At 49.9% G+C, this 26,540-nt stretch overlaps 1 protein-coding gene and 1 long non-coding RNA gene across 16 annotated transcripts in view; one reads left to right on the top strand and one right to left on the bottom strand.

The window, feature by feature from the left end:
• LOC110347071 (uncharacterized) overlaps nucleotides 1-23,820 on the bottom strand; it is a 225,257-nt gene extending 201,437 nt beyond the window's left edge. For all 4 annotated transcript variants that reach the window (XR_015439225.1, XR_015439224.1, XR_015439223.1 and 1 more), the window contains exon 1: nucleotides 23,047-23,820. This is a non-coding gene — a long non-coding RNA (uncharacterized LOC110347071). The remainder of the gene's footprint in view (nucleotides 1-23,046) is intronic.
• Nucleotides 20,728-26,540, top strand: part of Adamts9 (ADAM metallopeptidase with thrombospondin type 1 motif 9) — a 141,169-nt gene continuing 135,356 nt past the window's right edge. For all 12 annotated transcript variants that reach the window (XR_002391439.2, XR_015439206.1, XM_013068095.3 and 9 more), the window contains exons 1-3: nucleotides 20,728-21,148; nucleotides 21,640-22,061; nucleotides 25,641-25,803. Coding sequence is in view for 10 of the 12 variants with exons in the window: in XM_013068095.3 (XP_012923549.2) it covers nucleotides 21,034-21,148; nucleotides 21,640-22,061; nucleotides 25,641-25,803 (700 nt within the window). In the remaining 2 variants the exon portion in view is untranslated. The remainder of the gene's footprint in view (nucleotides 21,149-21,639; nucleotides 22,062-25,640; nucleotides 25,804-26,540) is intronic.

Below are 26,540 nucleotides of genomic sequence, written 5' to 3'. Positions count from 1 at the left end.
TCATTATTATAACAACACACATCTCTCCAAGTCGGTGCTAAGGTTGAGGGAACAGTTGTAACTGAAGAGTAAATGTGCGCTGTGAAGTGGTGAGGTTACAAACCACCCCTAGGCCCAAGCATCCACGGTTGGCTGCATTCCCCATATTTATCCCCAAGGGTCCCCGAGCCTCCGTATCAGTATGGGATTTCTCACAATGGGTGTGACTCAGTTTAGCCATAACCTGAAGTTATGGGCAATGAGAATTTAATAACCAAGGGAGACAGATGATACAACAAATGGGTTAAATTCGCCACAGCAGGTCAAGCAAGCTTAACACTTGAACTGAAAAGAAATACCTTACAGATGAAGAATGTAACTACCCAGGACTCAGGAAGAAAATGAAGTAAAAATGGATTTTAAGTGATATTTGATGATGTATATTTGTACTATGTGATAATACTTATTAGCATCTCTTTAGCTCCCCATTACCTGTAAAAACTGGACACAAACAACTGACCTGACCGGAAGGCTCCATGTGACACATTCCCCACCTCACTCTCCTGTTTCCTGGCCTTCTGGCCAAGCTGAGCCCCCATTCTGCCTGACCTGCACACCTCCACTCAGGGCATTGCTTCCCCTGGGGCCCGCTGTCTTTATCTCTATCATGAACCTGTGATGGGCCTCCGTTGCCCTTGGCTACCCGGCATCCCACTTTTTGGTTCTTCAGCACCTTTTCCTCTTGGGGAACTTCTCCTGCCAGGAGATCAGTGGACTGAGCCTGCCGTTCACTCCAGAAGTCAGAGGACCCTGGCCCAGATCTGGCAGCACGGAGCCCTGGGTGTTCATTTGCTGGCCTGAGTGGGAACGGGGTGGTCCTTCTTGTGCCTGCTCAGGAGGTGAGCCTGGAGAACCGGTGTCCGTGGGAAAGCAGGGCCAGCTCTGAGCAGAGCAGCTGGAAACAGAGCGAGCTCTCCACCAGCTCTGCCAGATGCTGGAGCTAAGCCAGCATTTCCCATTTCTGCTTGATGTAGTTTGAGTTGGTCTTTGTGGTCACTCAAAACTAGAAAACGGAGATCTATATTATGCAAAACCATAACCATAACCACAGGTTTATTTCAAAGGTCCCCACATCCCTAAAGCTATTCTGGGCTTGAAAGAAGGTTGACCTTTTTTCCTTCCAAATCTTCCAGTGCTCAGAACCTCTCTCATGGTATATCTCATGACTTGCCTCGGGTTAAAGTTATCTATCAGTCCTGAAAGCCTGAGCACCTGTCGGTCGGGGACTGGGACCTGCCTGTTTTCATGGCACTGCATCTTGCACACAGTGAGGGCCACACCCTCTGTGGGTTTCATGAGACCAAACTCACTCTGCATTACAGCAACAAAAGCGAACCCTTAAGATCATCCAAGAATACCTTCCACACCTAGTCGGTTCAGAATTCAGAAAAAAACAAATCAAGAAAAGTAGAAGAGACATTACTGTGAAAAGAAAAGGCAAACACACTTACTTTTGTATCTTCCACAGCACAATGACTGTGATGCACCTGCTGCCCATTTGCACACCTTCTTTGGCAGAAGAGCAAGTCAAGTCTTCCCTCAATCTTCAACTGGGTTGTCGCTTTGTTGCTGAGATACAGCAGCTCCCCAGTACTCTGGATATGAGACCCTTATGCTATTTACAAAACTTTTTCTCAAACTGAATGTTCCCTTTGCACCCTTTTGGTAACGTCCTCTCATATATCTGCTCCTTTTACTTACAAACATTGCTATATAGTAATACTATTTGCTGTTCTTCTAATTGCTATTATAAGTTGGACATATTTTTGTGTTGTACACATTATTATCGTGCAGTTGGATGGCTGCATACTATTCTGTTACGTTTATAATTATTCCCGGGTGTTAGCAAATTATTTAAGTTTCTTCTGATTACACAAATCAATTAAATCCAATCCACCCACCAGGCATCAAGAAGAACAGATACCAGGTGGCTCTGTGGCCCTCAGGAGTACATGGGCCATACCTTCTAACAGTAAATGACACTCCTGTAACTCGGGGAATTTCAGAGGGTTTAGGTGCTCTGTGCCAGACCCTAGAGACAAGGACCAAATATATTTCTTCTTTTGCCAAACTCTGTGCACCTAATTTTCAAATCTTTACCTTGCCAACTGTATGATGATAAGATTTTATACACATTACAAATCACAGTCATCAGAGATTTGAGAAGGGCATGTCAAAACCTCAGTGAGGTGCCACTTCATACCCTCAAGAGTGCTGTTTTTTAAAAAATGGAAAAGAGCAACCATGTGGGCAACCTTTGTGTATTTCTGACGGGAATCTAAAATGTTCTGGTCTTTGGGGAAAACTTTGATGGCTCCTTAGAAAGTTGCTCAAAGTGAGAATTACCATATCATCCAGCACTTCCACTCCAAGGCTCGTACACAGATCTGAAATCAGGGATTGCAACAGGAATGTGTACAGGAACACTCACAGCATCACTGCTCACAACAGCTCAGAGGTGGAGACAACCTCCACGTCTAGCTCAGATGGTGGAATATTAGTCAGCCACGGAAAGGAATACAGCACTGCACCACAGCATCCCGCCCTGTAAATGAACCTTGAAGACATGGCACATGAAAGAAGCAAGACATAAAAGGCCACATAGTGTGTGATTCTATTTCTATGAAATGTTAGAATCAGTAAATCTGTAGGGACAAAGCAGACTGGTGACTGCCAGAGGATGGGACGGGCGGGGAGTAGGGAGCAATGCTTAATGTGTATGTAATACTTCTTGGGTGAGGAAATGGTTTTGGAACAGGGTAGTGATGGTGGCAGAACATTATGAATATACTGAGTGACGCTGAATTATTTACTTTAAAATGATCACTATTATGCAAATCTCACCTCAGTTGTCAAAGAAAAAGTAATGAACAAAAGATAATTTGACGGGGGTATGATTTGGTTAGAACTAGTTTGATTTTTAAATTTGTCTTACTTTTCATGAGAAGTTTCTCACTATGCAGCCCATGCTGGCCTCAAACTTCTGGGGTCCGACTAATCTGCCTCAGCCTCCCTCATGGCAGGGACTACAGGCATGTACTACCACTCGTGGCTCTACAGCAGGTTTAAAATGTGTTGTGCAACTACTTCTCACACATAGACGTTTTTGTATGTGTGTACACTCTGGCTGACTGGGGGTAAACACGTGATTCCTAGAGAGACTGAAATAGCCTAGTTGAGAGGTCTGATTCCCGAGTATTCTGCAGAGCTGTAACCACGCCCTACATGGGGGCCTGCCCAAGGCCACACAACCTTGCAGTGCTGCCTTCTGTATGCCGTGGTTGGCCTCTGGCTTTCCTCTTCCTTCTCTACTTCCTAAACCACACTTACATGGTGTTCGGATGGGTTGCTTGTAGCACATTGAAAACATATTCTCACTATTTTCCTCATCATAAAATTTCTAGTATAAGCATAATTCAGTTTCTTCTAAAAACCTGATTTCAGAATAGAAATAGAAAAATTAAAATTCTCATTCTATTGTCCAGAATAAATGTTAATTCTGGCTATATACACAAATGTACATATATCTACATGTGTATTCAGTACACAATGTAATAAGTGTTATGTTCTACATGGTATCATAGCTTTGCTTAATAACATGGCCAATATCGCCAGTCATTAAGTATTCCAAAACGACATTTTTAAAGTATGGCTGTGCTGTAGTTTATGTAATCAGCTCTGTCTTTCTTATATCTAGTTTTTTCTCCATTGGTTCTGGGATGTAGCCCTTATACCAAGTTAAATTCTTAAAAAGAAATTCTTAAAACTAGAAATATATATTCCAAAGGAAAAGCTGGGAGCTTTTGGTAAATTCTGACAAACTCTCTGTTAGCTTGTCTGCATTCCCTTCCGACAGCCATGGCACTGAGCCCCGTCCTTGGTGAAGGTCGCTTTGTTCAAGAGACACTGCCAAGGTACTACTGGTGTTCTTAACTTTGCCTGTGACACTGTGGTCTAAAACTCACAGGCACCACAGCTCATATAGGTGGAAATCTCTCCTCTGCCCCTGCCCACCGCCTCTCTGTGGAAGGAACCAAGCTTCAGTTTTCCTGCGTATCCCCCAGAAACAATTTATGCGTTCACAGATGGTGGCAGTCCAACACATTGTTCTGTACCTTGTATCTACTACCTATTTATAGACTTAACATAGATTTTGGAGGCTTTCTGACTTTTACATTGTTGAATGTTGGACACCTAACCGGTCCCCTTTTGGTGAACACTCAGGTTGCTTTTAACTTTTTGAAGTTACAGACAATGTACTCGTTAAGTTACCTTGTGAATAGGTCACTTTGTCCATGGATGTCTGCCTGTGTAAATTAGTGTGTAAATTACATTACTGGGTTACTCTGTTCAAGGATTTTTAAAAACGTTTTTGTTAATAATCTCTTGTCAAAATAAGAAAAAAAGGAGACAAGAAAAAATTGGAAAATATAGTGAGTCTGTCGGTTTTTAAATGGTAAGAAATGCCACATATTTTATCTAGATACATCTCTGAGGTTCCTGGTTTTCTTTCATAATCTCTGCGGTCTGTTGAGAAATTTCAGAAGCTTGCAGGCCCGGATTGAAGTGGGGGGCTGCACGCCGCACGCCGGCTGCGAGCGCCCGCGCCAGCAGCCTGGGCCCCGCAGACCTGCAACCGGGAAGAGGACACGCCTCGGGCGAGCTCGGCCTCCGGCCCTGCAGGCGAGGGCACGCATTTTTCTCTTCACGGGAGCGAACTGAAAAGATGTTTCAGCCTGAAAACTCGTTTTCCCCGAGACGAGATCAACGTGAAGGGTCAAAACCTCAAAACCCCGTTTGGATGCTCTGCTGAATCGCTCACAAGTGGGCGCCCGGGGAGCAGAGGCGGCCGGCGCGCAGAGAGCCCACGGGCCCCGCGCCCACCCGCCAGGAGCCCCTCGGCGCCCTGCTCGACCTGGCCCTGCAGGGCCCGTGGCGCTGCACAGGACGGGCTGGGGCGGACTCTTCCGGCTCTGGGCTCCTTCCCTGAATCCTGTCTTTCACTGCAGAAACCCCGGCTCCTCTGACCTGCTGTGTAACAGGCAGAGACCCGGAAAACCAGAGTTTCAGCGGCCTCTTCAGAGCGCACTCCAGCCTGGCCTCTTGGCCGAGTAACTGAGTCTGCAAGGCTCCGGGGGAAGGAAACTGTGTTTTGCCAATGAGACTTTACACTTGCTTGCTAGCAGAGCAGTTCCTTGAAAAATTATGGCAAAGCAGTCTCCCTCTCCTCTCCCCCTTCCTTTCTCTCTTCATTCATTCATTAATTTCTGCTCCTTTCTCAGTTTAGAAAATGGATAGGAAACTCACTGCCTGTGGTCAGTGAGGATTTTGAATTAACCTAGAAATCAGAAGAAGATAACTATTTCAGGATCCCATAGAAAGTAAAGTACTCTAGCGTGTGCATATATTAACTTTCAAGTTGATGGCGATCATATCCGTAAATGATTTGTAAATTATTATAACACTAAGGTAACTGTATACTTATCCAAAAGCTTAAAAAACGAAGAGCCTGTGGTGAAAAAGAAACCCTACTGCACTGTTGGTGGGAGTGAAAACCAGTACAACCATTATGGAAATTAGTATGGAGAGTCCTCAAAGAACTAAAATTAGGAATTCCATCTGGCCTTCTATCCCCCTCTAGGCATCTTTCCCAAAGAGCTGAAGACATCATGCTACAGTGATACATGCACACCAATGTTTACAGCAGCACAATTCATAATAGCTAAACCTGGAAGCAGCCTGTATACTTGTCAACGGATAATTGGATAAAGAAAATGTGGTATCTCTATATAATGGAATGCTACTTGTCTATTAAGAAAAACAAATTTGAGATATTTGTAGGAAAATGGATGCCCCTGGAAAATACAGTGTTGAGTGAAATAAATAGGACACACAGGCTTAAATGCTGTACAGTATCACTCATTTGGGAAGGGCAAACAGATCAATAGAGGACGGATAGAGATAAGGAATGGATCTCTTGCAAATGGGAAGGGTTCTGGGAGACACGGGGCAGGGGGTTAAGTAGAATAAAGATATGCCACGTACAGAAACCTAATAACGTCAGTGAATGTAACACTGTAGGCCGGAAGCATGAGCTAAGATTAATAATATTACCTGGAATGAAAATGGGAGAAGGGGAATTCCGAGAGGGGAGGGGGGAAGGAGAGAGGGAAAGGGGATTTTTAAAAAGGAGGCAAGCTGTGCTATGCGCGTGTGCCCACTCCCCAGCTGACTGTGAACTGCATGCTCCACAGAGAGGTACAGTACTAATGAGCACAAAAGAGAAAAAGAGCAACATCTCAAATAAATCTAACAGTCCCGGGGCAACCCATTTTTCCGGTCTCCTTTCTGTCTCTTAGACAGAAGCTATCTTCCTCTCAATTAATTTTTCCCACTCTTAAAAAATAAATAAACAAATACAAGTCCCATTAGTCCAACAACTATAAGCTCAGACCTCTTCCCCTTCTTCAGATAAGAATGTTCAGTGCGTCCTTCCAGACCTTTTTTTTAATCTTTATGTGCAGACACATATACATGTGTGTTGTTTTATATAAATGATATAATATCATACTGCATTTGTTTTCTTCAGCATTTCTGAGGTCTAGCCTGTTTAGGTCTAGCTGGTTCACCCCTTTGAACTGCCGTCCAGCATTCCACCATATGAACACACCATTTCACAGAGTTCAGCCCTTCTCCGACTGAGGACACGCAGCCTGTCAGGGCCCACGATCACAGCAGTGCTGTGGGAACACCCTAAGCAGGAGCCCTTGTGCATGTCAACAGTGAATCTGCAGAAAAGGGAGTGGGTAGATAATGTGTCGACCTGTTTTGTGCTACTGTGATGGGATACCCAAGGCTAGGTAATTTATAAAGAAAAGAAATTTATTTCTTACAGCTCTGAAGACTGAGAGAACTCATGGCCTCGAGCCCTTCTATAACCTCCATTAACCCATTCATGATGGCAGAACCCGCATGGCCTAAGCCTTCTCCAAGCCTCTGCCTTTTAACATGGTGCTGGGGATTAAGATTCTACCCAGGCTTTCGGAGGTGCACTCACACTGCAGCATAATGCCAAGACCTACTTCCCTTAACACTCAGGAAGCATTTGGGGACGGCCGGCCTGGCTTGTACCTGTATTACTGGAAGCCGGCCCAGAGCCCAGCAGCCAATGACTACCTCCAGGGCAGGCTTGGTCCTCCTTCCTCCCGCCCCTTCATCATCACGTGGTTGGTTCCCCCTGCCTGGCATTTTGAGGAAAGAGGTCCCCAGGCTGTGGTCTTAGCTTTCTCATGTTGCTCCCAAGTCCTCCCCTGCATCAGGAGCTCTCATCCCTAGCTGTACATTAGAATCAACTGGCAGCATCTGGAAATTTCCAGGGCCTCAGACCCCTGTCCAGAGGTCTGTGGGGAGGGACTCCTGGGTAAGGGCATTTTTCCTCAAGACTTCTTCTGACACCCTAACGTGGGATCAGATTGGAGAATCACTGCCCTGGACTGATGGCCCTCGAAGTGGGCTCCACCTAGGCACCTCTATGTCCTCTGCCAGGTGGCCTCATGCTCAGCACACTCCTTGTGCGTCCACACACAGACCTGCTCTTCTCCCCCAGCAGAGTCTCCTGTCGGGGGCACCAGCGGCATCAGCATCCCAGACGATGACACACTGCCGCCGCACGGAATAAGTATGTCAGTCTGCTCCCTATAGCTTACATTTCCTTGGTGAGTTTTTGCCAGTAGAAATGATCCCGCTATGAAGAGCCACGTAGGTGTCATTTTCCACATGTGCAGCTGTCACTGGGGCATAAAATGTAAAATGTTAGGTGGAAGGCTGACTTCTCAGTTCTGACAGATGTTATCAAATCTCCTTCATAGGAGCTGGGTAATTTACACACTCAACAAAGTGAGTAAAAGCCTAAAGCCTGACCGAAAGCTTGAGTAATTGAGTGCGTTTATCAAACTCTAGATACTGCACTTCTGATAACTGATAAGATAGTATTGGTATGGTTTTAATTTAAATTTTTCTTTTTATGAAGAAAATGAAGTATCTTTTCCTATGATGATGCCATTGGTATTTCCTTTCTTGTGAGATGTCGGTAGCTGACATTTGTGGCTTTTTCTTACACACTGAAGGTCTCTCTTGTGTTATGAGCTGACAGCATTTTTTTCTGTGTGTCATCTGACTTCTGATTTGGTCGTGGAGTGCAGCTGTCCGAATGTGCCCTCCAGAAATTGCGTGGGAAATGCGGCACCCAGTGTGGCGTGCTGAGCAGTGAGGACCAGTGCTCGGTGACCAGGCGACGAGGGAGAGTGCGTGAGTGAACAAGGGCCCTTCCCTGTCCTTGTGCCTTCCCACCTGGCACTGCCTTCCACAAGGCCGTGACGCTGAAGTTCCGTGCTACATGCCAACACTCCGTTCTTGCTCCTCACAGCCATCCACAACGAAGAGCCACTGTGCTTCTGCTCATTCTAAATCACCAGGCTATGAGGTTCTGTAATAGCAAGACAAGACCAACCCAGACATGATGCCTCTTCTCATGCACAATCTGTTTTGTTTGTTTCATAATGAGGTTAAGTATTTCAAGTTTTTTTTTTTTTTCTCTACAAAGGCTTGTGGACTTTGAGTCATAATCAGAAGTCTTTCCTATGCCAAATACAAAGTAGTTATTTCCTCCTATTTCTTTCCAGACTGTTTCGGTCAATTCTTGGTCCATTTAATATGCATAAAGTATATATTCAAAGTATGCAGTACAAAGCCTGCTCTTCAGTATGTGCCTGTGTGTTTGTGTATGTGTGTTAACACAAGTCTTTCTAATAGCCTACGCTGAGTGGTCCAAGCTCCCAGTCTGTCTGAGAAACCATCTCTTGCAGAAACTAAATGCTCAGCTCTATCTGCTTTGGATTTTCTAGTCTCTTCCACTGGATTTTCTGTTCATTACAAACCAGTATCACCCTTTAAGGATTTATACTTTATTTTAATATTTGGTATTAATATTAGATTCTCCACATTTCATCTTATCTTCCCAAATAAAACTTTGGGTCAATTTGTCTCAAACAAAACAAATATAACAGAAACTACTAATCGCTACTTGTGTTGGGTTTCCAATCGTTGTGTAAAGGACCCCAGGGACTCAGCACTTCGCACGCTCAGGCCTCTATCCGAGTCTCGGAGGCCTCCTTTAGTGCCTCCTCTAACCTGTGGTTCGCGCAGGTCTGGGCGTCCCTGTTGCTGTGCTCCCAGGTTTTACTCCTGCTGTCCGTGGGTCTTTCACCCTCTCACATCTTCTGTCTGAATGGTATTTGTACATCTGGAAAAGCAATTTCCACGTGACAATTCTGGAATTCACTCGTGAGCCCTCTCATCCGCACAGCCATCCTCACCGCATCCGCCCAATTCTGGCTTCCCTGTGTGCTCTGGCTGTGTCACGCTTGGGCTGGACACTGACTTCTCATCTGGACCGGCTGCAGCTCCTCCGGCGCCGTGCTCCACTCGGCAGCCCCGACGGTCTTTTAAGACAAAAATGTGCGTCATCTGTGTCCAGGAGGTGCATCCAGGCTGGGCGATCTCGCTTGGCTCACAGTTCTGGAGTCCAGGGGCGCAGAGGCAGCCTGGGATCAGCATCCACTAGCCCACGGGCTGCATCCTGGCGCGGGGGGAAGGCGGCACGGCCTGCGTGAAGCCCAAGGCCGGGAAGGAGAACCTGCCGTCCTGAGCCAGCTTCCTCTCCCGGCGTGGCAGGACTCTCTCCCGAAGCACACAGCTCCCACACGCGGCCAAGGCCCGCGCTTCCCCCTCCTGCTTATTCTTACAACTCCAGCCACCAGGGCTCCTCGGGGTCGGTCGGAGACACTGCCGTCCTTTCCCGTCTCCGCTTCAGTTTCTTTTGCAATGCTCAGAACAATGCTTAATTCTATGCTTGTTCACAGTCACTTTTTTTGCTTTTAAAAAAATTTTAAATTAATTTTATTGCTACACATTCATCATAGGGAATTTGTACCTGTGCATAATATATCTTGATTCTTCTTTTTTCCCATTCCCCAACCCCCTCTTCCCCGTCTTATTTACGAAAGCTTTCTTTCCATTTTTTCCTTCCACTCTCTTTTCTTCCTTTTCCCTTCCTCCCACCTCCCTCCCTGTTCCCCTTCTCAATTATTTGTTTTTCAATTCCCTGTTGGACTCCAAACTTGTCTACTGTCTGCAAAATGCTGAACACATAGTAGGTGTGTGATAAATGTATTTATTAAATGAATCAGCAAATGTCTTCCCTGTTTATACAGTCAGGGGTTGGGAATAACTTTTACTTTTTCCCCTGCTACCCAGCTACTATTCTCTATTCATGTTTTAAAGCCCTAGCTACTATCAAGTGCCTGCGTTTCTAAGCCATAAGTCTCCTTCAAAAGCCTGACAGCCATCATAAATCTGTTCCAAGCATTTGTTCCTGTCTGTACAAAATATATAGGATTATTTTCAAATAATGAAACATACTGAATATTACAGAGTACCGCCGAAATTCGCGGAAGTTCCTACAGCATCCGTAAATTGGGAAAAACTTCCAGTTTCAGATATGATCAGAAAAATGCCTAAATGGGCCGGGGACTTAGCTTAGTGGTTTTGCCGCCTGCTGCGCAAGCGCAAGGACCCGAGTTCAATCCCCGGTACCCCCCCCCCCAAAAAAGAAAAATGCCTATAAAATGCCTGTTTTTATAGTTTAAACCCTAACTATGCCATGTCGCCCGGTACTGTATTAATAAAGCCTTAGAAGGTGCAGGGCATTTGGCGGCATCTTAGGGATCTTAGGGCTTTAAGAGCAAAACCGAGAGCACCGGAGAGAGCTACACGCCGTACAGCAGCCTGTTAGGAGGCGCGAATGCTGGGGCGTCTGCGGAGATGGGTTACAGGGCAGCAGCCAATCAGCAGCCAGGAGAGCTGAGTAACGCTCCCGGATTGGCTACTTGCAAACCCCCCGCCAAAGAAACAGTTGTGGAGGACATTGGTGGTTTCCACGAAATTTCAGGTTTTCGGCAAACAATTATTAGTTAGAATCTAAGGAAAAATCTACTAAAGATTGAGGCCCAAACTCTGAACCGCAACTTCGCGGGGGTATGCTGCACAGAAAAATCTAAGCTTGTCTATAATTTATGAGAAAAATTTCAGTGGTGATACTAACATATTTTCTTTATATAGTCTCTTTATTGTAAAAAAATTTACTCATTTAAAAAATTAATATAGGGCCAGAGACTTAGCTCAGTGGCACCATGCCTGCATCGCAAGATCAAGGTCCTGAGTACGATCCCCAGTACCAAAAAAAAAAATTAATAATAATAATAATAATAATATATTCTTGTTGTAAAAAGAAACAGTATGGAAATGAATATAATAGAAATTTAGAAAACGTAAAAGATCTTCATAACTCAGTCCCAGAGAGACTAGCTGCTCACAGATGTAAACCCACTCTTAGACTTTTAAAATGCACAGTATATTCTAGCACAGGCTGAGGGCTTGTGCTGTTTTACTTGTTTTCACTACAGTGGGACCCAATTAGACAACGATACATCTTGGACATGTTTACATGCCAAATACATGGCTCTTTTTTAACAGCTGCCTAGCATTTCATGGATGTACTGTCTCTTGACAGTTCCCTTCCCTTCTCACCACCTCAGTGCAGTGGGGAGCAGAGGGTCTTGAATTTGTCAGCTTTCTTTTAAGCCTCTGCCACTCCTGGACACAGGCCCAAAGCCCCCGACCGGGGAGATAATCACTTCTCAACTTCAAGCTCCATTTTGTTGGAAAAACTGGTATAAAGCATATGTAAGTTCCCTGAAGTCCAGACAGGTTCAGAATTAGCATGCTGAATAACCCACTGTACTAAGCGCCGACTTTAGGAATCTGCCTAGGAGAATTTGTGTTAACTGCTGTAATCAGAATTCAGGCTCAGTCACCACCACGGTGAAAGTGTCCAAAAGAAAACTTCGCCACCAAACTCTTGTTTTTTTTATAACTGTACCTCTTGCGCACAGCCCAACAGTAGCTGAATTTTATTCCGGTCATCTTGCCATGAATATCAGACCTGTTCTGAGTAGGGAAAAACTGCGAAACTGATTATTTTGCCAATGTGTGATCGGGACTTGATGGGGCACTGATTGCCAGGCTCACATTTTGGGAAGCAATTTCTTTTGTGTTACGGGTGCCAGTTAGCACAGTGGCTGTGCACGGTGAACCGACCACATGCCACCAGCACTGGTCTGATCTCACACAGTCTTATTCTCAGGGCAGGTTAGCACATGTGATGCAACCACATTTTTGCACATTTCAAATTTAAGAGCATTAGTTTGGAAAATGGAATTATTCTTCCCTGCCACTAGCCCCTTCCCATTGCTCTTGGCAGTCACAGTAGCCGAGATGATCTGAAAAGTTCTTGGAAGACCTTCTATGGAGAGGATCCCCAACGTAGGTCTTCATTGGGAATTCCAATCCTGCATCACTTTTAGGACTACAAGGCCGGCACCCTCTCAGCCAGGTGCTGTTCACATAGCAGACTTCAGCAGAGCCTGGACAGCACAGAAACGTGGGCCGACACAGAAATCGGGGTTGTGGGAGCTTGTAAGGGAGGTTGTGGTGATGAAACCCCTGAACACAGTGTTTCCAAAGGCCGACAGCTAGGAGTGTGCCACAGTTCTGGACAGACATTCTCTCCACATCCAACTGCTGTGCTATCTGGATTCTTCTCATCCTTTAGACCTCCACTCCTGGAAATTGCATTCTTAAGTTTCACCATTTATCGTGCATTAAGCTTGATATAGCATAGATGTGATTGAGAATCGCCATAATACAGTAGTTGGAAATACAGGCCCTGCAATCAAGTAGCCCAGCTTTGAGTCCCTGCTCGGCTGCCACTAGCTGTGCCATTTTGGCCAAGTTACTTCTTTCTTGCCTTCATTCCCTCCTCTCCAAGGTGGGACATGATGTGTTTCATTAAGTTGTCAGGAGGGTTAAATATGGTATTATCCATTATTCCTGGAAGTAGTAAACATTACAAGAAGTACTATTAGGAAAAGAAAAAAAAAAGCTATTAAACATCGTCTGACAGAAATGCGTAATTTAAAATGACTTTTAGCCAGGCTCAGTGGCCCATACCTGTAACTCCATTTACTTGGGAGGCTGAGATGGCAGAATCATAAGTTTGAGGCCAGCCTGGGAAACACAGTAAGACCCTATCTCAAATAATTAATTAAAAAAGAAAAATTACAATTTTGTATGTATAAAATTGGCCTACCCATGGTACTGAGGCAAAGTTCTAAGATAATTCCAATTTCTAACATGGAGAGAACACGCCCACATGCATGACCGTGTGTCTCCCCACCCAGCCTGGGAGCTCCATGCTGTGTCTCCACTCCTAGGGCAAACGAGTACCTGACCCTGGATGGGCTCTCAATAAATGCTTGTTGGATGGAAAAATAAAGGACGAGCAAATGATAGGACAGAATCCCCTCTAAAAAATAAAATAATAAAATTTATTTACCATATAAAAACAGGTTTTGTTTGTTTGTGTTTTGAAGTTCAGGGAGAAATGATGTTTAGCCTATTTAAGATTCTGCTAGGGAAGTAAAAGGTCTGTACTTGAGAAGGTTCATGCTAATTTGGACTTAAGTGAAACAATTATTTAAGCAGACTGTAAGAAAGAGTAAATCTGTCTCCCCTAAATTTTAATTTGTTTGTTTGTTTGGTACTGGGGATAGAACTCAGGACCTTGCGCTTGCGAGGCAGGCGCCGGAACCACTGAGGTGAATCCCCGGCCTAAATTTTAATTTTTAAGAGGATGGGGGCTAACAGCAAGATTGGGTATGAAAAAGAAATCAGTCACAGACACGCAGACACACAGCTGGAGAAAGTAAGAGGAGGCTCCTGTCAGGGTTTGTGCTCAGAGGTCCCCCAAAGCCTCATGCCGATGAGGGGGGACTTTCTTTCTCAGTTCAGAGGTGGTTGAATCTGGAGTGCATGATGCTGGGTTAAGGGCGTGTGATTACTAAACCACTGCATGAGAGTGATTAGTTTGGCACTGCCCTACTCCTGGTAGTCCGAATAAGATAAAAGGCGCAGAAAGATGCTGGTAATGCTCTCCTGTTACCTTTGCTGCCTGTGTGTGCCATGTTGTTTCTGCTCTGCCATGCCTGTTTGTCATTCCTGCCTTAGAGTCGGCTGATTATGGTCTGAAACCTCTATGAACTGTAAGCCAAATAAACCCCTTCCCTTTTAACACTGGGTGTTGGGTATTTTGTCTCAGCAAGGAGAGAAAAATAACACAGAAATTTGGTACCAGAGAAGCAGGGTCGTTGCTGCGACATTACCTGGCCATGTGGCTCAAAAGCCTTTGGCACTGGCTTGTGGGATGGGGAAGACTTTGGAAAGATCTGGAAACTTTGGCTACAGAGGCAGCGCTGGAACGCCTTAGACTGTTTTGTATGGTAGATTCTAGTCAGAGCTCAGAAGACCAGAGAGCCAGTAAAGACCCCGCTCAGGAGGTCTCTGCAGGGAGGAAGGATTGCACTGGCTGCTGGACTCCAGAAGATGTGTGTAATGGCTTGGCAGAAAGTTTGTCTGCATTTTGTTCATGTCCAGAGACTTTTCCTGAGACTGAGATTAGGGGCAGTTAATTTCTTGCACTCCTTTGCATTTGACTTTTTGGATAATTATCATAAAATAATCCTATGAACTATGTGTCCTGTATTTAATGTATTCCCTTGCCAAAACCCTGACTACAACAAAACTGGTACCAGGAGTGTGGCACAAACCCACACAGACAGAGTGGGTACTTGCTGTGATGTTGCCTGGCCATACTGCTTAAGCTTAAAAGCCTTGGGAGTCAGTTTGGAAAGCTTTGAGACACTGACCAAAGAGGCAGCCCTGGTATGCTTTAAATTATATGGCAGACCCTGGTCAGAGCCCAGAAAATCAGATTCCTGAGTTGGGATGAGGCTTGGGAGGCCTCTGTTGGGGACTGCAAGGACTGCTGGATCCCAGGCAGTATATGTTGTGCTTCAGTAAGTAGGTCTGCATTTCGCTTGTGTTTGGAGACATTGCCTGGATGGCAGAAAAAATTTCAATGCAGTATATCGTTGGGATGGTAGCATGATTACTATTGAGGGCTTCTGGCTGGATCTGTGTTGGAAATTAAAAGAGGAGAAACACCAGGGTGTTTTGAAGTGTTTTGGCCGGAGGAGAGGCTTCAGTAGAGCTGTGGATTGCAAGGATGGAAGAGAGGAGAACGTGGTTGTTGAGAAGAAACAGGACAATGGAAAAGTGACCTGAGACCTTTTACCAGAAGGGAGGAATGTACGTGGGATGCAGGAGATTCCTTGGGACGTCTTTTAGTGTTGCCACACCTATTATCAAAACTAATGGGAAGCAAGGATTGTACTGTGATTTTAATAGCTCTCTCCTATTATGATTTTAATGTAGTGTCTGCTGGTGTATGTAAGACTGTTTTTAAGTGTTAAATTATGTATATAAATGGAAACCCAAAGAGTTTTAAGATTTGAAGCCATAATGGAAGTGAGGGCAATGAGAATTGTGTATATGTAATTGTTAATGCAAATCTGAAGAGATCAAGATATGTTAACTTTTCACAAATCTGCCACTAGAGACTATGGTTTAAGGAAATGTGTCTATTATCAAGTTGACCAGGGGTGGTTTGTGGTGGATTAACTAATGGTCAACTTGTAACACCCAGCTGAGCTGAATCAGCATGGTCTGAGTGTGGAGGATCTACCCGGGGATTGTTGTCAATAGCCATAAAAAGAGAAGTGGAGGGAAAGATTATGGCCTGTTGATTTTTCTAGGAGAAGCTTGCTGCAGATGGTTTTCCTGATGCGAACTAGGCTGTTCTCATCAGAGGAGAAGCTCGGGGCCTCACTGTCGCTGGGAATGGCTGCTGTTCTCATCTGGGAGCTCTGATCTTCACCATGAGAGTCACTTCCTGGCTCCAATGTGGATCCCTCAGCCTGGTGGCACAAATCCTTCATCTCACCAGCATAGGTTTTCTGGCTCCCACCACTGGCCTTTGGGCCTTCCAGGTGCAGATCCTCGATACAGACAAGCATGAGACACTGCCGTGGGCTCTAGGCCCCTGGCAACGGAGGACATTGCCTTGGACTCTAAGCCTTTGGCTGGACTTGTGTGGGACATTGCCGGGATCCAGGCCCTCGGCTGGATTCTTTGGGCCTCTAGTGTGCAGTTAATCCCTTGCACTCCTTTGCATGTGATTTTTTTGGTAATTATCATAAAATAATCCTATAAATTACGTACCCTGTATTTAATGTATTCCCTTGCCAAAACCCTGACTCCTAACCTGGGTGGGGTGGAAGGTCAACGGCCCGAGGAATGCTAGACCCTAGTGCCCCTGAGGTCACAGGTGGGTTCCGGGGGGGACCACTAACCTGAACAGTACAGACTACTTCCTCTCTGTTAGGCACTAACCCAACACTGTCATCGATCAAGTCATTTTCTCAACACCCTATAGGCCAGTAAGAACTATTACTTTTGTTTATTTTGTTTTGTTTGTTGAGACAGGGTCTCACTATGTAGTGCAGGCTGGTCTTGAACTCACTATGTAGTTCAGGCTGGCCTCAAACTTGCAGGGATTACAGGCATGCACTACCATGCCTGGCAGTATTACTTATGCAAGACCCTGTGTCAAAACAAAAATAATAAAAACAAGGCTGGATATATAGCTTTGTATGAAGGCCGTGCGTTCAAATCTGAAGATCATAAAAACAAAACATCCAGTGATCCCAGGAGTCTGATTACTTGAGACACAAGACAGCCACTGAGAAAGCCTAACTGAAAATTTCTGATTCCAGACTAAAATCATGACAATTCTGATCAAAGCAGGACTCGCCTTCTCAAGAGTAGTGATACCCTGAGAAACAGAAGTTACTTCAGTTGTTCCTGTGTGTGAGCATGCTCACACTCGTGTGTGCAAGCAACTTTTATAAATTAAAGGAACACAGCCTTCGAAAAGTAGAGCCAAAATGGCAGCAGCAGTTACTCATTTAAGAAATGTTCAAGTGAGAAGGGGAACAAGGGGGGAGATGGAAGGAAGGAACAAGGAAAAAAAGGAGGAAAATGGAAACAAAGCTTTTGTAAATAAGGAGGAGATGAGGGGAATGGGAAAAAAGGAAGAACCAAGATACATCGCGTACAGGTAAAAGTTCCCTATGATGAACGTGATCATTATGTACATGTAAAATGCACCAATAAAAGAAATAAATAAATTTCTAAAAAAAGAAACAGTTACTAAGTACTAAGTATGTACCACGGGGATGTATAGGCAAGAGGGGGAGATTTGTCCTTTGCCCTCATGTAGCTTAGATTCTAACCAAGTTCCCGACAACAACCACCGCCACCAGGAACTAATCTGGGGCGGGAGAACTTCTGGACTAGGGTCACACAGCTTTCTGGTGCGCCTCAAAGGACTCGGGCAGGACCCCTCGCCAGGAGAGCACAGCCTGGGTACTCGCCGGGCCGCGCTGCACGCTTAGGGAACGAACGTGCAGCCGGATGCTCACACCGCGCCGCCTGCTTTGGACATGAGCTGCACGTCCCGCTCTCGCCCCAGGTCCGGATCTCATCCCACAGGATGCTCCGAGGCAGCCAAGGACCCGGGTGGGGTGTTGAGTCTCAGTCCTTTGTGGGCTTCCTTCGGGGCTCTGCAGGCTGGGCAAGAGCACTGAGTGCGGCTTCAAGAACAGCAAGCGAGTAAGCAGGCGAGGACGGAGCACCTTAAAGACGCCCCGAGGTGGCCATGGGTTATAATAAAGCTACATCGAAACCTCAGTCTGCTCAGGACAAGCCATTCAGAACTTTAGATGTAGCACTGGAAGAAACAGTAACAGTAACGTTCTACAGATCCGTTTCTCAAGCCAAGCGCACAGGCTGGCGATCCAGACCGACTGGGGAAGTCTGCGCTGGGAGGCCGCTCAGAGGACGAGCTTGGAGGAGCAGCCGCCCGGTGCAGATCCAGCTCTGTGATGCCGCTTCTCCACTTTGCCGAGACTCCTTTTGTCAAAAGGAAAACGGAGACACAAAACCTCACGGGCAGGACTCCTCCGAGGACTCATTACCAGGAAGGAGGAAATCACTGAGGAGAAGTTAATGTTATTATCACTAGTGATACCATAAACTACTTGAACGTCAGGCCTTGCTTGGAGCAGGAGCTAGAAGACTTTCAAATACCCTCGGGGCCTCTGCCCTCCTGGCGAGAAGATGACGCGGGTTCTCCCCACTCCCATCCTGCAAAGAAGAAATTGGTGCCGAGGTCACAGAGCTCAGCCGCTCAGCGCCACCCAGCACCAGCTGCTGCTCACCACTCAGGAAGCCATTCCGTTCCTTCTCGCTCCTGGTCCCTCCCTATCACTTGGGGGTGGGGTTTCCCTTTCTGTGGAAAGCTGGCTTTACTTCAGCTCCCCTTCCCGGCCGGCGGCCGGCACCTGAAGCAGTGACTGCGTCATTTCCATCGACTTTCATCAGTGACTCAAGTGTCAGTCAACACTTCCCTCCTCTGAGACCCCGTTTTCAAGAAGTCAGCCGACAAGACTTCCACCTCAACCCGCCACAGCACTCACTTCCGGTCCAGCCCCAGGTGAACAGGATGTGCCAAAGTCTCTCCCTTGGTTAGCTCCAAGTGACCTCGAAACTGCGTCTTCAAGATCAGATTGGTGAGGGGCCCTTCCCTCTTCCCTCTTGGATTCGGGTAGTTTTGTGCACCTACCTGTAGGCCTGACCTCCCAAACTGACTGTTTGTATACGGGAACCGACGTTGCAGGGTCTCATCCCGTGATGGGAAATTCATTCAGCAGGTATTTCTTGAGCACTAACTAGGTGCTGAGGGGAAGACTGTGAAATATCAGTGAATATCTGAGATGATGATTATCAAAAAGCATTAGAAAAAGAAGTTAGTCAAAGAAAAACTACACATAGGCGAGGAAACTGGGACAATTCTCCAGAAGTCATTTGTCACACTCTCGCAGACCAAATCCCCTAAAACCAGAAACACTTCTGCTTAGATACTCATCCTATATAATAATCACGAAGCTCGGCTTGTTTACAGAGGTAAATGAGAAGGGAAGCTAATACTGTAATGCCGGGAGCAAAGGATGTGCGAAATCGTTCACGATAAAGAGACTTGCGCAGGATTCCACCGCCTGGGGAGGGCCCAGGACCGCCTGCCCCGAGGCCTCCTGGAAATGACTGTGTTGTATCTGAAGCCACTTTTTAAAAACCTCAAACTCCATCCTTATAGCAATGCTTTGGAAAGAAAGTAGAGTTCACACAGGAAAAATTGCCCCACACATAAGACATTTCTATACTGCTAGCTTCTGCTTATCAGAGGGGTTTGAATGGGAGGAGAGGAAAATCGTCTCAGGGAAAATACTTAAAAGTCCTATGTTTCTGAATAATTTAAGTGGCAGTACTTCAACATTTTCCCCTGGAATCAGCTCACACCTTGACTTCGTGATCTTTTTTTGTTCCACGTGAAGCTCTCGGCAACTCCCAGACACTGTATCTGGGATTGTGAGGATTTTACGCATAGAGTAAGTATTAGAGAGTGGCGTATTAGAAGAAATGCACTTGAGTGAACTGTTCTGAAGGTTCAAGGTTTAAATGCTTAGAGTTCTTCCCCGGACAACTTAGCCATACCCTGCCTCTGAAGTTTTTAAGGGGGAGAAGCGAGGGCTGTGGCTCCGTGGCAGGGCGTCCTGGGTTCGGTCCCCGGTACCGGCACCAACCCAACCCCGACACCCGCCTGGTCACCCCGCGCTGTGCCTGTCCCCGCCCGCGCCTTCAGGTGCCTCCGTCGGGAACCCGGGTCACAGCGCCGGCGCAGGCGGCTAACTGGTCAACCTGGGCCTACGGCTTTAGGGGTCCCAGGCTTCCAAGTGGCTGGCCCCCGCCCAGAGAAAGGCACGCGCTTCAGCTTCCAGGACGGCTTTCCCCGCGTCTGCTTTCTGGCGCCCGTGTTTTCGGTGCTGAGCGGGGCAGTACCGAGCAAGAGACCTGGCCTGGAGCCCGGGGCAAGCCTTTCCCTCACATCTGTCACCGAGACCGAAGGGCTCCTGCAGACAGCGCTGCTCCCCTCCCGGCCCCCGGAAACGCGCGTGCCGCGGGGCGGGCAGCGGGGGTCCGCGCCACCAGCGGAAATGACTGGGGCCGGCAGGGCCGGGACTGCCCGCCCGCAGGCCGGTTCTTAGCCTTTCGCGCCCGCGACCTAGAGAAACCGCGGGCCCCTTCGCAAAGGGGCCGGGGAAAGCGCTGCTGGGAAACCCCGCCAACTTCCGCGGAGCCCGAAGCCGAGCCCAGATCAGCGCTCGGTCTGGAGACTCGGGGTGGGCGGGTCGGCGGAGCGGGGCTCAGGTGCCGCATCCGGTCACAGCGGGCAGGCGCGGGCGGAGAGGCCGCAGGGCGGAGAGGCGGGGGGGGGGGCGCCTGCGGTCTCCCGGTCTCCCTGCCGCCCGCACCGCAGCGACCCTCAGCTCAGCCTCGCGGGAGGAGGCGCGGCCCCAGCGGCCGGCGGCTGGCCTCGGGCGGGCGGGCGCTGGGAGGGGCGGCCCGCAGCTGTCCCCTCCCCGGCCCTCCTCCCGGGGGCGGCCCCAGGCTCCAGCGGCCAGGCCCGCGCCCCCGCCCCCGAGCCCCCATTCAAGAGGCCGCCGCGCTTCCCCGGCGGCACAGGGCGCCCGGCGCCTCGGAGCGCAGGTTCGCGCCTTCCCCGCCCGCTCGGGCAGTATGCGGCCGGGCGGCCGAGCCCCAGTCCCGCTCCTCCGGCTCCTCCCGCGGCCCGAGCCGCCCAGCTCTCGGCAGGCGGCAGCGTTGCTCAGCCGGGCGCAGACGGGACCCTCGGCGCGAGACCTCAGCGACTCCTAAGTGGAACGTCGGCGGCCGGCGCTCTCCAGCCCGCGCTCTGCGGGGCGGGCAGAAGGGCAGCGGGGCCGCAGGGTGGGGAGCACCATGCAGTTGGTACCCTGGGTCGCACTGCTAGCGCTTGTGGTGCGGGGCCCGGCCGGGATGCGGAGCCTGGACGCCGCGGCCGCCGTGCGCAAGGACAGGCTGCACCCGAGGCAAGGTAACAAGGCCGGGCCTGGGACCCTCGCCCCGAGCTCGGCCCCGCGGGGCGCCCTGCAGCCCGGGCTCTGCTCTTCTTGGAAAGCCGCTCTCCTCCCGGCCGTTCCCAGCCACAGTCCGTGAGACACTGGCAACAAATGCAGGCGCCCCTCCCCTTTACTGCGGCCTAGCCCACCCCTGCCCCGAGTGAAAGTTACTTAGTAGCTGGGCTCTCCAGATAGCGCATGCTTTACTCAGAGTACTTGTCGGGATCTAAAGTTTTCTTCTGTACCCTGACTTGCTCGTTGTCTGGCTTCCCAAAGTCCCCTCAGTGCCTGCCAGTTTCTGACTTGCGTTGTACAGTAGGTGCTCAGCAAATGTTTAGCCACTGATTACCGGTTAAAGGACCCCCTGCGGCGGCAGGAAATAAGTCCGGACCGAGCCCTGTCCCCGCCGAGTTGAAAATTGCGGGAACGGCACCACGGGCTCATGCATCTTTGCATCTCTCTGCAGCCAAACTACTGGAGACCCTGAGCGAGTATGAAATCGCGTCTCCCGTGCGAGTGGGCGCGGGCGGAGAACCTCTTCCCACGGACGTGCACTTCCGAAGAAGGCGGCGGAGCGCGGCCCCGGCCCCGGCCCCGGCCACTGAGCCCCGGCCTGCCTCCGCCTCCCCCTCTGCCTCCACGTCCTCCTCTACCTCCTCGCAGGAGCATTACCGCCTCTCCGCCTTCGGCCAACACTTTCTGTTTAACCTCACCGCCCAGGCCGGATTTATCGCTCCACTGTTCACTGTCACTCTCCTCGGGGCGCCGGGGGTGAACCAGACTAAGTTTTATTCCGAGGAGGAAACGGAGCTCCAACACTGTTTCTACACTGGCCACGTCAACGCCGAGACGGCGCACACGGCCGTGCTCAGCCTCTGCTCGGGAATGGTAAGTGGGCGCGGGCGCTCTCCAGCCTGGAGATGGCAGCGCCGAGGCGCGCTGGGCCCGAAGTGTTGGCCCCCGTGGTCCCCGGATGGGACGGAGGGTGACGCCGAGGCGGCGTTCACCCCGGAGGGGCGCCGGAGGCTTTGGAGCCTTTGGGGCCGCAGTCGGCGCGGCTGTGCGCAGCCCGAGGGACGCGGGGGCCTGGAGGAGAGAAAGTTGCCCCCGCCGCGGTTTCGCGCAGCTGCAGCGGCTGGGCCGGCCGGAGCGGAGCTCGGAGCGCAGGGCGCGCCCGAGTGGGCCGAGGCTGACAGCCCCGCCGGCCGCGAGAGCGCCTCGCACGTGTTTGGACACGGGGCGGGGCCTGCGGGCCTGGCGGCCTCGGGCCTTTTATCTGCGGTGGGCGCGAGGGCTCCGGGCGGCGCTGGATTGGCCGGGAGGCGGCCGTCGTCCTGGACGGAAGGGCGGGCCCAGGGCTCAGGGGCGGGGCCGGGGCGGGGCCGGGGAGGGGAGGGGCCGGCCTCGGCTGCGACCCTGGGAGGCGCAGAGGGGCGCGGCGCAGCGCGACTCTGCACCCTGCTGGCGGGGTGGCCTGGGACGCTGCGAGAGCGGGAGAAGCTGGGGGCCGCCCGGGCGCGGCCTCGGCTTTCCCGGGACCCGGCGCCGCTCCTGGGACTCGGCAGAGCGCTGTACGGAGCGCGGTTCCTTAGGGTCCGTGGGCGGGGCGCCCAAAGACGCGCTGAGCCTGGGATCCCAGGAGGGTCCGCGACCCCGGTTCCCGGCCTCCCCGCCCGCCCGCCCGCCGCCAGGCCCAGTGGGGCAGCCCCTGGCCTCCCTCTGGGGACCCGCAGTAAGGGTCTGCCCCACGGGGTGCCCCGTGACCCCCCGGGCGGCGCGTCCCCCGCGCGTGACGCAGGAACTCTCAGGCAGGCGGCCCGCTCTGGGCCCCCGGCCCGCCTCCGCCTCCCCTAGGTGGCGTTAGGGTACTCACCCCACCCTCGCGGCCCCGAGGTGCGCGGCGGAGCGCGGTCTTCGGTCCGGGTCCGGAGCTCGGGCGGGGCGAGGCCTAAAGCCGGCGTGGGCGGCCTCGCCTGATGGGGGAGGCACCTGCAGCCCCCGCCGACCGACGCCGAGCCGCCCAGCCCGCAGCGCGTTTGGCGAGGGGAGGGGGTGCTTGGCGAGTCACCCAGCCCCAAGGCCTGGGTCCGACGCGGGAACCCTTCGGTTGTGAGGCTGAGGCCGAGCGGGCAGGTGTCGGTGTGGGGCTCCAGAGAAGGGACGCACCCCGCAATTCCAGGACGCCTGAGGGCTGCATGTGCGCGTGAAGTTTGTCCACAGCGGCACCCACCTCTGCACTCTCCCCGCCGCCGCCCCAGTGGCCCCAGCAGTTGGATAAATATTTTGCTGCTCAGAACCTTCATCTCCATTGGTAGTTTTAGGTGGTAGCGCACACGTGGTCTCTTTGGGAACCAAGACTAGGCTTCAGAAAAGACGGAGTGAGCAGAGATGCTCCGCTGCGTTTAATCTGCGGCCTGCCTCTTTTGGGGAAAAGGGCCTGCGTATCCCTTTAAATTAAGCGAGCCGGCTGACCTCTGCCCCTTTGTCTTCCTTCTGGGAGTTTTCTTTCCTCCCAAAACTTCTTACCATTTCTGCAGCTGCCGCTTCATAATATTTCCAACACTTTGCCCCCTAATTCCTCCGAGAAATCTTTCCTTCCCTGTTATAATCCATCCCCTGCCCCACACCGGCTGGTCATCAGTTTTGCCGAATTCTGTCTCGGATGTATGTGCTGCTCCCCTCCTCTGAACACCCTGCCCCGGCCCTGCCCGCTCTCCCCGAGGAGGCTTCCCCAGTCCACTCAGTGCCTGCCATGCAGCAGTGCCTGGTTAGTGACAGGCACAGGGGGCACCTTGCCGCCCTGTTCAGCACTTCAGTAGCACCCTCGCCCAGTGAGCAACGGTAAACACTTGGCATGGCTCCTGAGGTTCATGTTGCACTGCTCACCCGCCTCGGGCCGAGTCCACTGGACTAAAGTTAGAATCCTCAGTCCCTGAACTCTGCACTAGCTTTCTGCCCACCAATTGCAGGTGGCTGGTCTTCCCGAAGCAGTCCTGGTAATTTCTCAATCCTGGGGTCCCTTGCCCTGTTATGCTCCCTGGTCTGTGCTTGGAGGACAGCAGAGCTTCATACTGAGGCAGACAGGTGTCTGGGTAGGCGACAGATGAGTCCCATAGCTGCTTCTCTGCTCGCCAGCCACTCTGCTTCTTGCTTGGACCACCTGAGGGCTGTTTTTTTGTTGTTATTTTTTGTTTTATGTTTTCTTTTCTTTAAACCAGTGCTTCCTCGATTATGTACAGAACTACTTTTAAAATCCAGATTCTGGTCCTCACCTCCAGGAATTCTGAATCTGTAAATCTAATTAAAAAAAAAAAAACTCCCCAGGCACTTTTGATGCTGCTTGGATTTGAGAACCAGTGTCTTAGCTTAGTGTTTCTCATAGTTTATTGAGAAAAAGAATTCCTGGGAGTTCATTAAAAGTATGACTCCCAGGTTCTACCCAAGAGGTCATGTGCAGGAGATTGGATTTTAGCAGTACACAATTACTTAACTCTCACGAGCTCTGGATTTCACTGGTGCCACAGAGGTTTGAGGACCGTCATTTTTTGTGTGCCCAGGGCAGGGCAGGGGGCTTCTGATGCTTTCCAGCGTGTGGAACAGGAGAGTGGAGGAGGAGGCCGGAGTGAGCAGTTTCTTCTGTAAACACCACTGACTGGGTGGTGGAGTACTTCTCTGTGTATTCATCATTCTTGGTCTGGGTGGTTTAAACCAGAGGCATCACTGATCATTTCTAAGTAGCTCTGTGGGGAGGGGAGGAGAAAAAGTGACCTTTTTCAAGTGCTTAGCATGTTGGATTAAGCGAGCAGGAACCTGGGGCGAGAGGTCAACACCAGCAACTGCTCACGTGTTCTGAGTACCCTTGAGGTATCAGGCAGTTGGCCAAGCACTTTATTTGGGCCATCACATTTAATTTGTGTGATTAGCTTTTACAGAAAGCATCTTTATCTCCAACTGACAGATAAAATGCTGAGTCTTGGGGCAGATGGGAGGGAAGGTGTGGTGCTGGGATCAGGAGTGAGGTTCCTTTGGCCCTGACACCCTGCACACCCTCCCGGGTACGCCAGTGTTCCAGGTGGTGCCACCTGAGCACACGGTGGCAAAACTGCTTCCTAAAGTTGAACGCATGAGAAGCTTCAGTCAGCCAGCTGCTTCTTCTGGGGCCCAGACGTGTCCCTAGCTTTCCAGGCATCCTTAAGGCTCAGAAATGCTCTCCTCCAGCAGCCTGTAGGAATAATGTGATTGGAACTTGAATGCCAAGGAAGCACCAGCCCTGAACAGCAGGCACAATAAGCTAGAGTGAAACAAACCACCGGTCTGTGTGTGTCGCAGCATCTTCCACTTAAGCGGCCCCTTGGGAGAGCGATTGGATAAGATGGCCCTGTCTCTATTTGGGATCACACCATTGCTTTTTTTCCTCCCATTGGCTGGCTTATGTTAAATCAACTTCTCCTCTCTTTTTATTTGCAGCTGGGCACATTCCAGTCCCATGATGGAGATTATTTTATTGAACCACTATTGTCCATGGATGAACAAGAGAAGAAAGAGGAGCAAAACAAACCCCACATTATTTATAGGCGCAGCATCCCTCAGCAGGAGCCCTCAGCAGGAAAGCATGCCTGTGGCACCTCAGGTATGTACTTCTGGTGAAGCAGAGGTCCCAGCTGTCAGATGCGTTCATTGCCATGCTGCCGGGAGGTAGTGCTTTCGCAGTCTGCCGAGAGAGCACTGCCTCGCCGTTGCCTTTGTCCAGTCCTGCTGTGAGGTAGGTGCATGCCCTGTGCAGATGCAGAAACTGCAAAGGCATGAGTGGCTTGTGGAAGGCTGCACAGCTAAGAATGTACCGCGTCGGGATGTGCGTGCAGAAAGTGGCGACTCTGGTGCCTGTGGGACGCACGCCTGCTGAAGTTGCTTGTTTTAGGACTAAGCGTTGATAATTTCTTGAGGCTGTGATAACAGTATATATAATCAGAAATTGCTGGCATTTTGCTTGTGTCTTCTATTCATTTGTTTTTGTGGATTTTTTTTACCACGTAGAATTACAAAGTCTTACAAATGGAACAGAAAAGAACTTATGTGTTTGTCAGAATTTCTCCCTCCAATTTTAGTCTTGCTAATATTCTGTGGTTTCGAGAGATACAGAAATGGACCTGTGCATTGCTCTGTTAGTTTAGGTTCAATCACACTCTTAGGTGCCCACTGTGGGATTCCTTCCACGATTTTGCTGACTGTCCACTCAGCCAGGCTTGCGCCAACATGTCGGGCCACTGATGGGACGGGACACGTATCAGTGGACGCGTCAGATGCGTAGGAGAGCTTGTGCTTGTCTGCATTTCTCAACCCATCACTGTCTTCCCTGTCTGATTGCAT

Source organism: Heterocephalus glaber, unplaced genomic scaffold (genome assembly GCF_053883595.1).
Source record: "Heterocephalus glaber isolate CG9 unplaced genomic scaffold, H.glaber_assembly_v1.0 deba00001472, whole genome shotgun sequence".
NCBI classification, from domain to species: Eukaryota; Metazoa; Chordata; class Mammalia; order Rodentia; family Bathyergidae; genus Heterocephalus; species Heterocephalus glaber.
The sequence above is the reverse complement of the archived record's forward strand: the minus strand, read 5'-3'. Positions and strand labels throughout refer to the sequence as shown.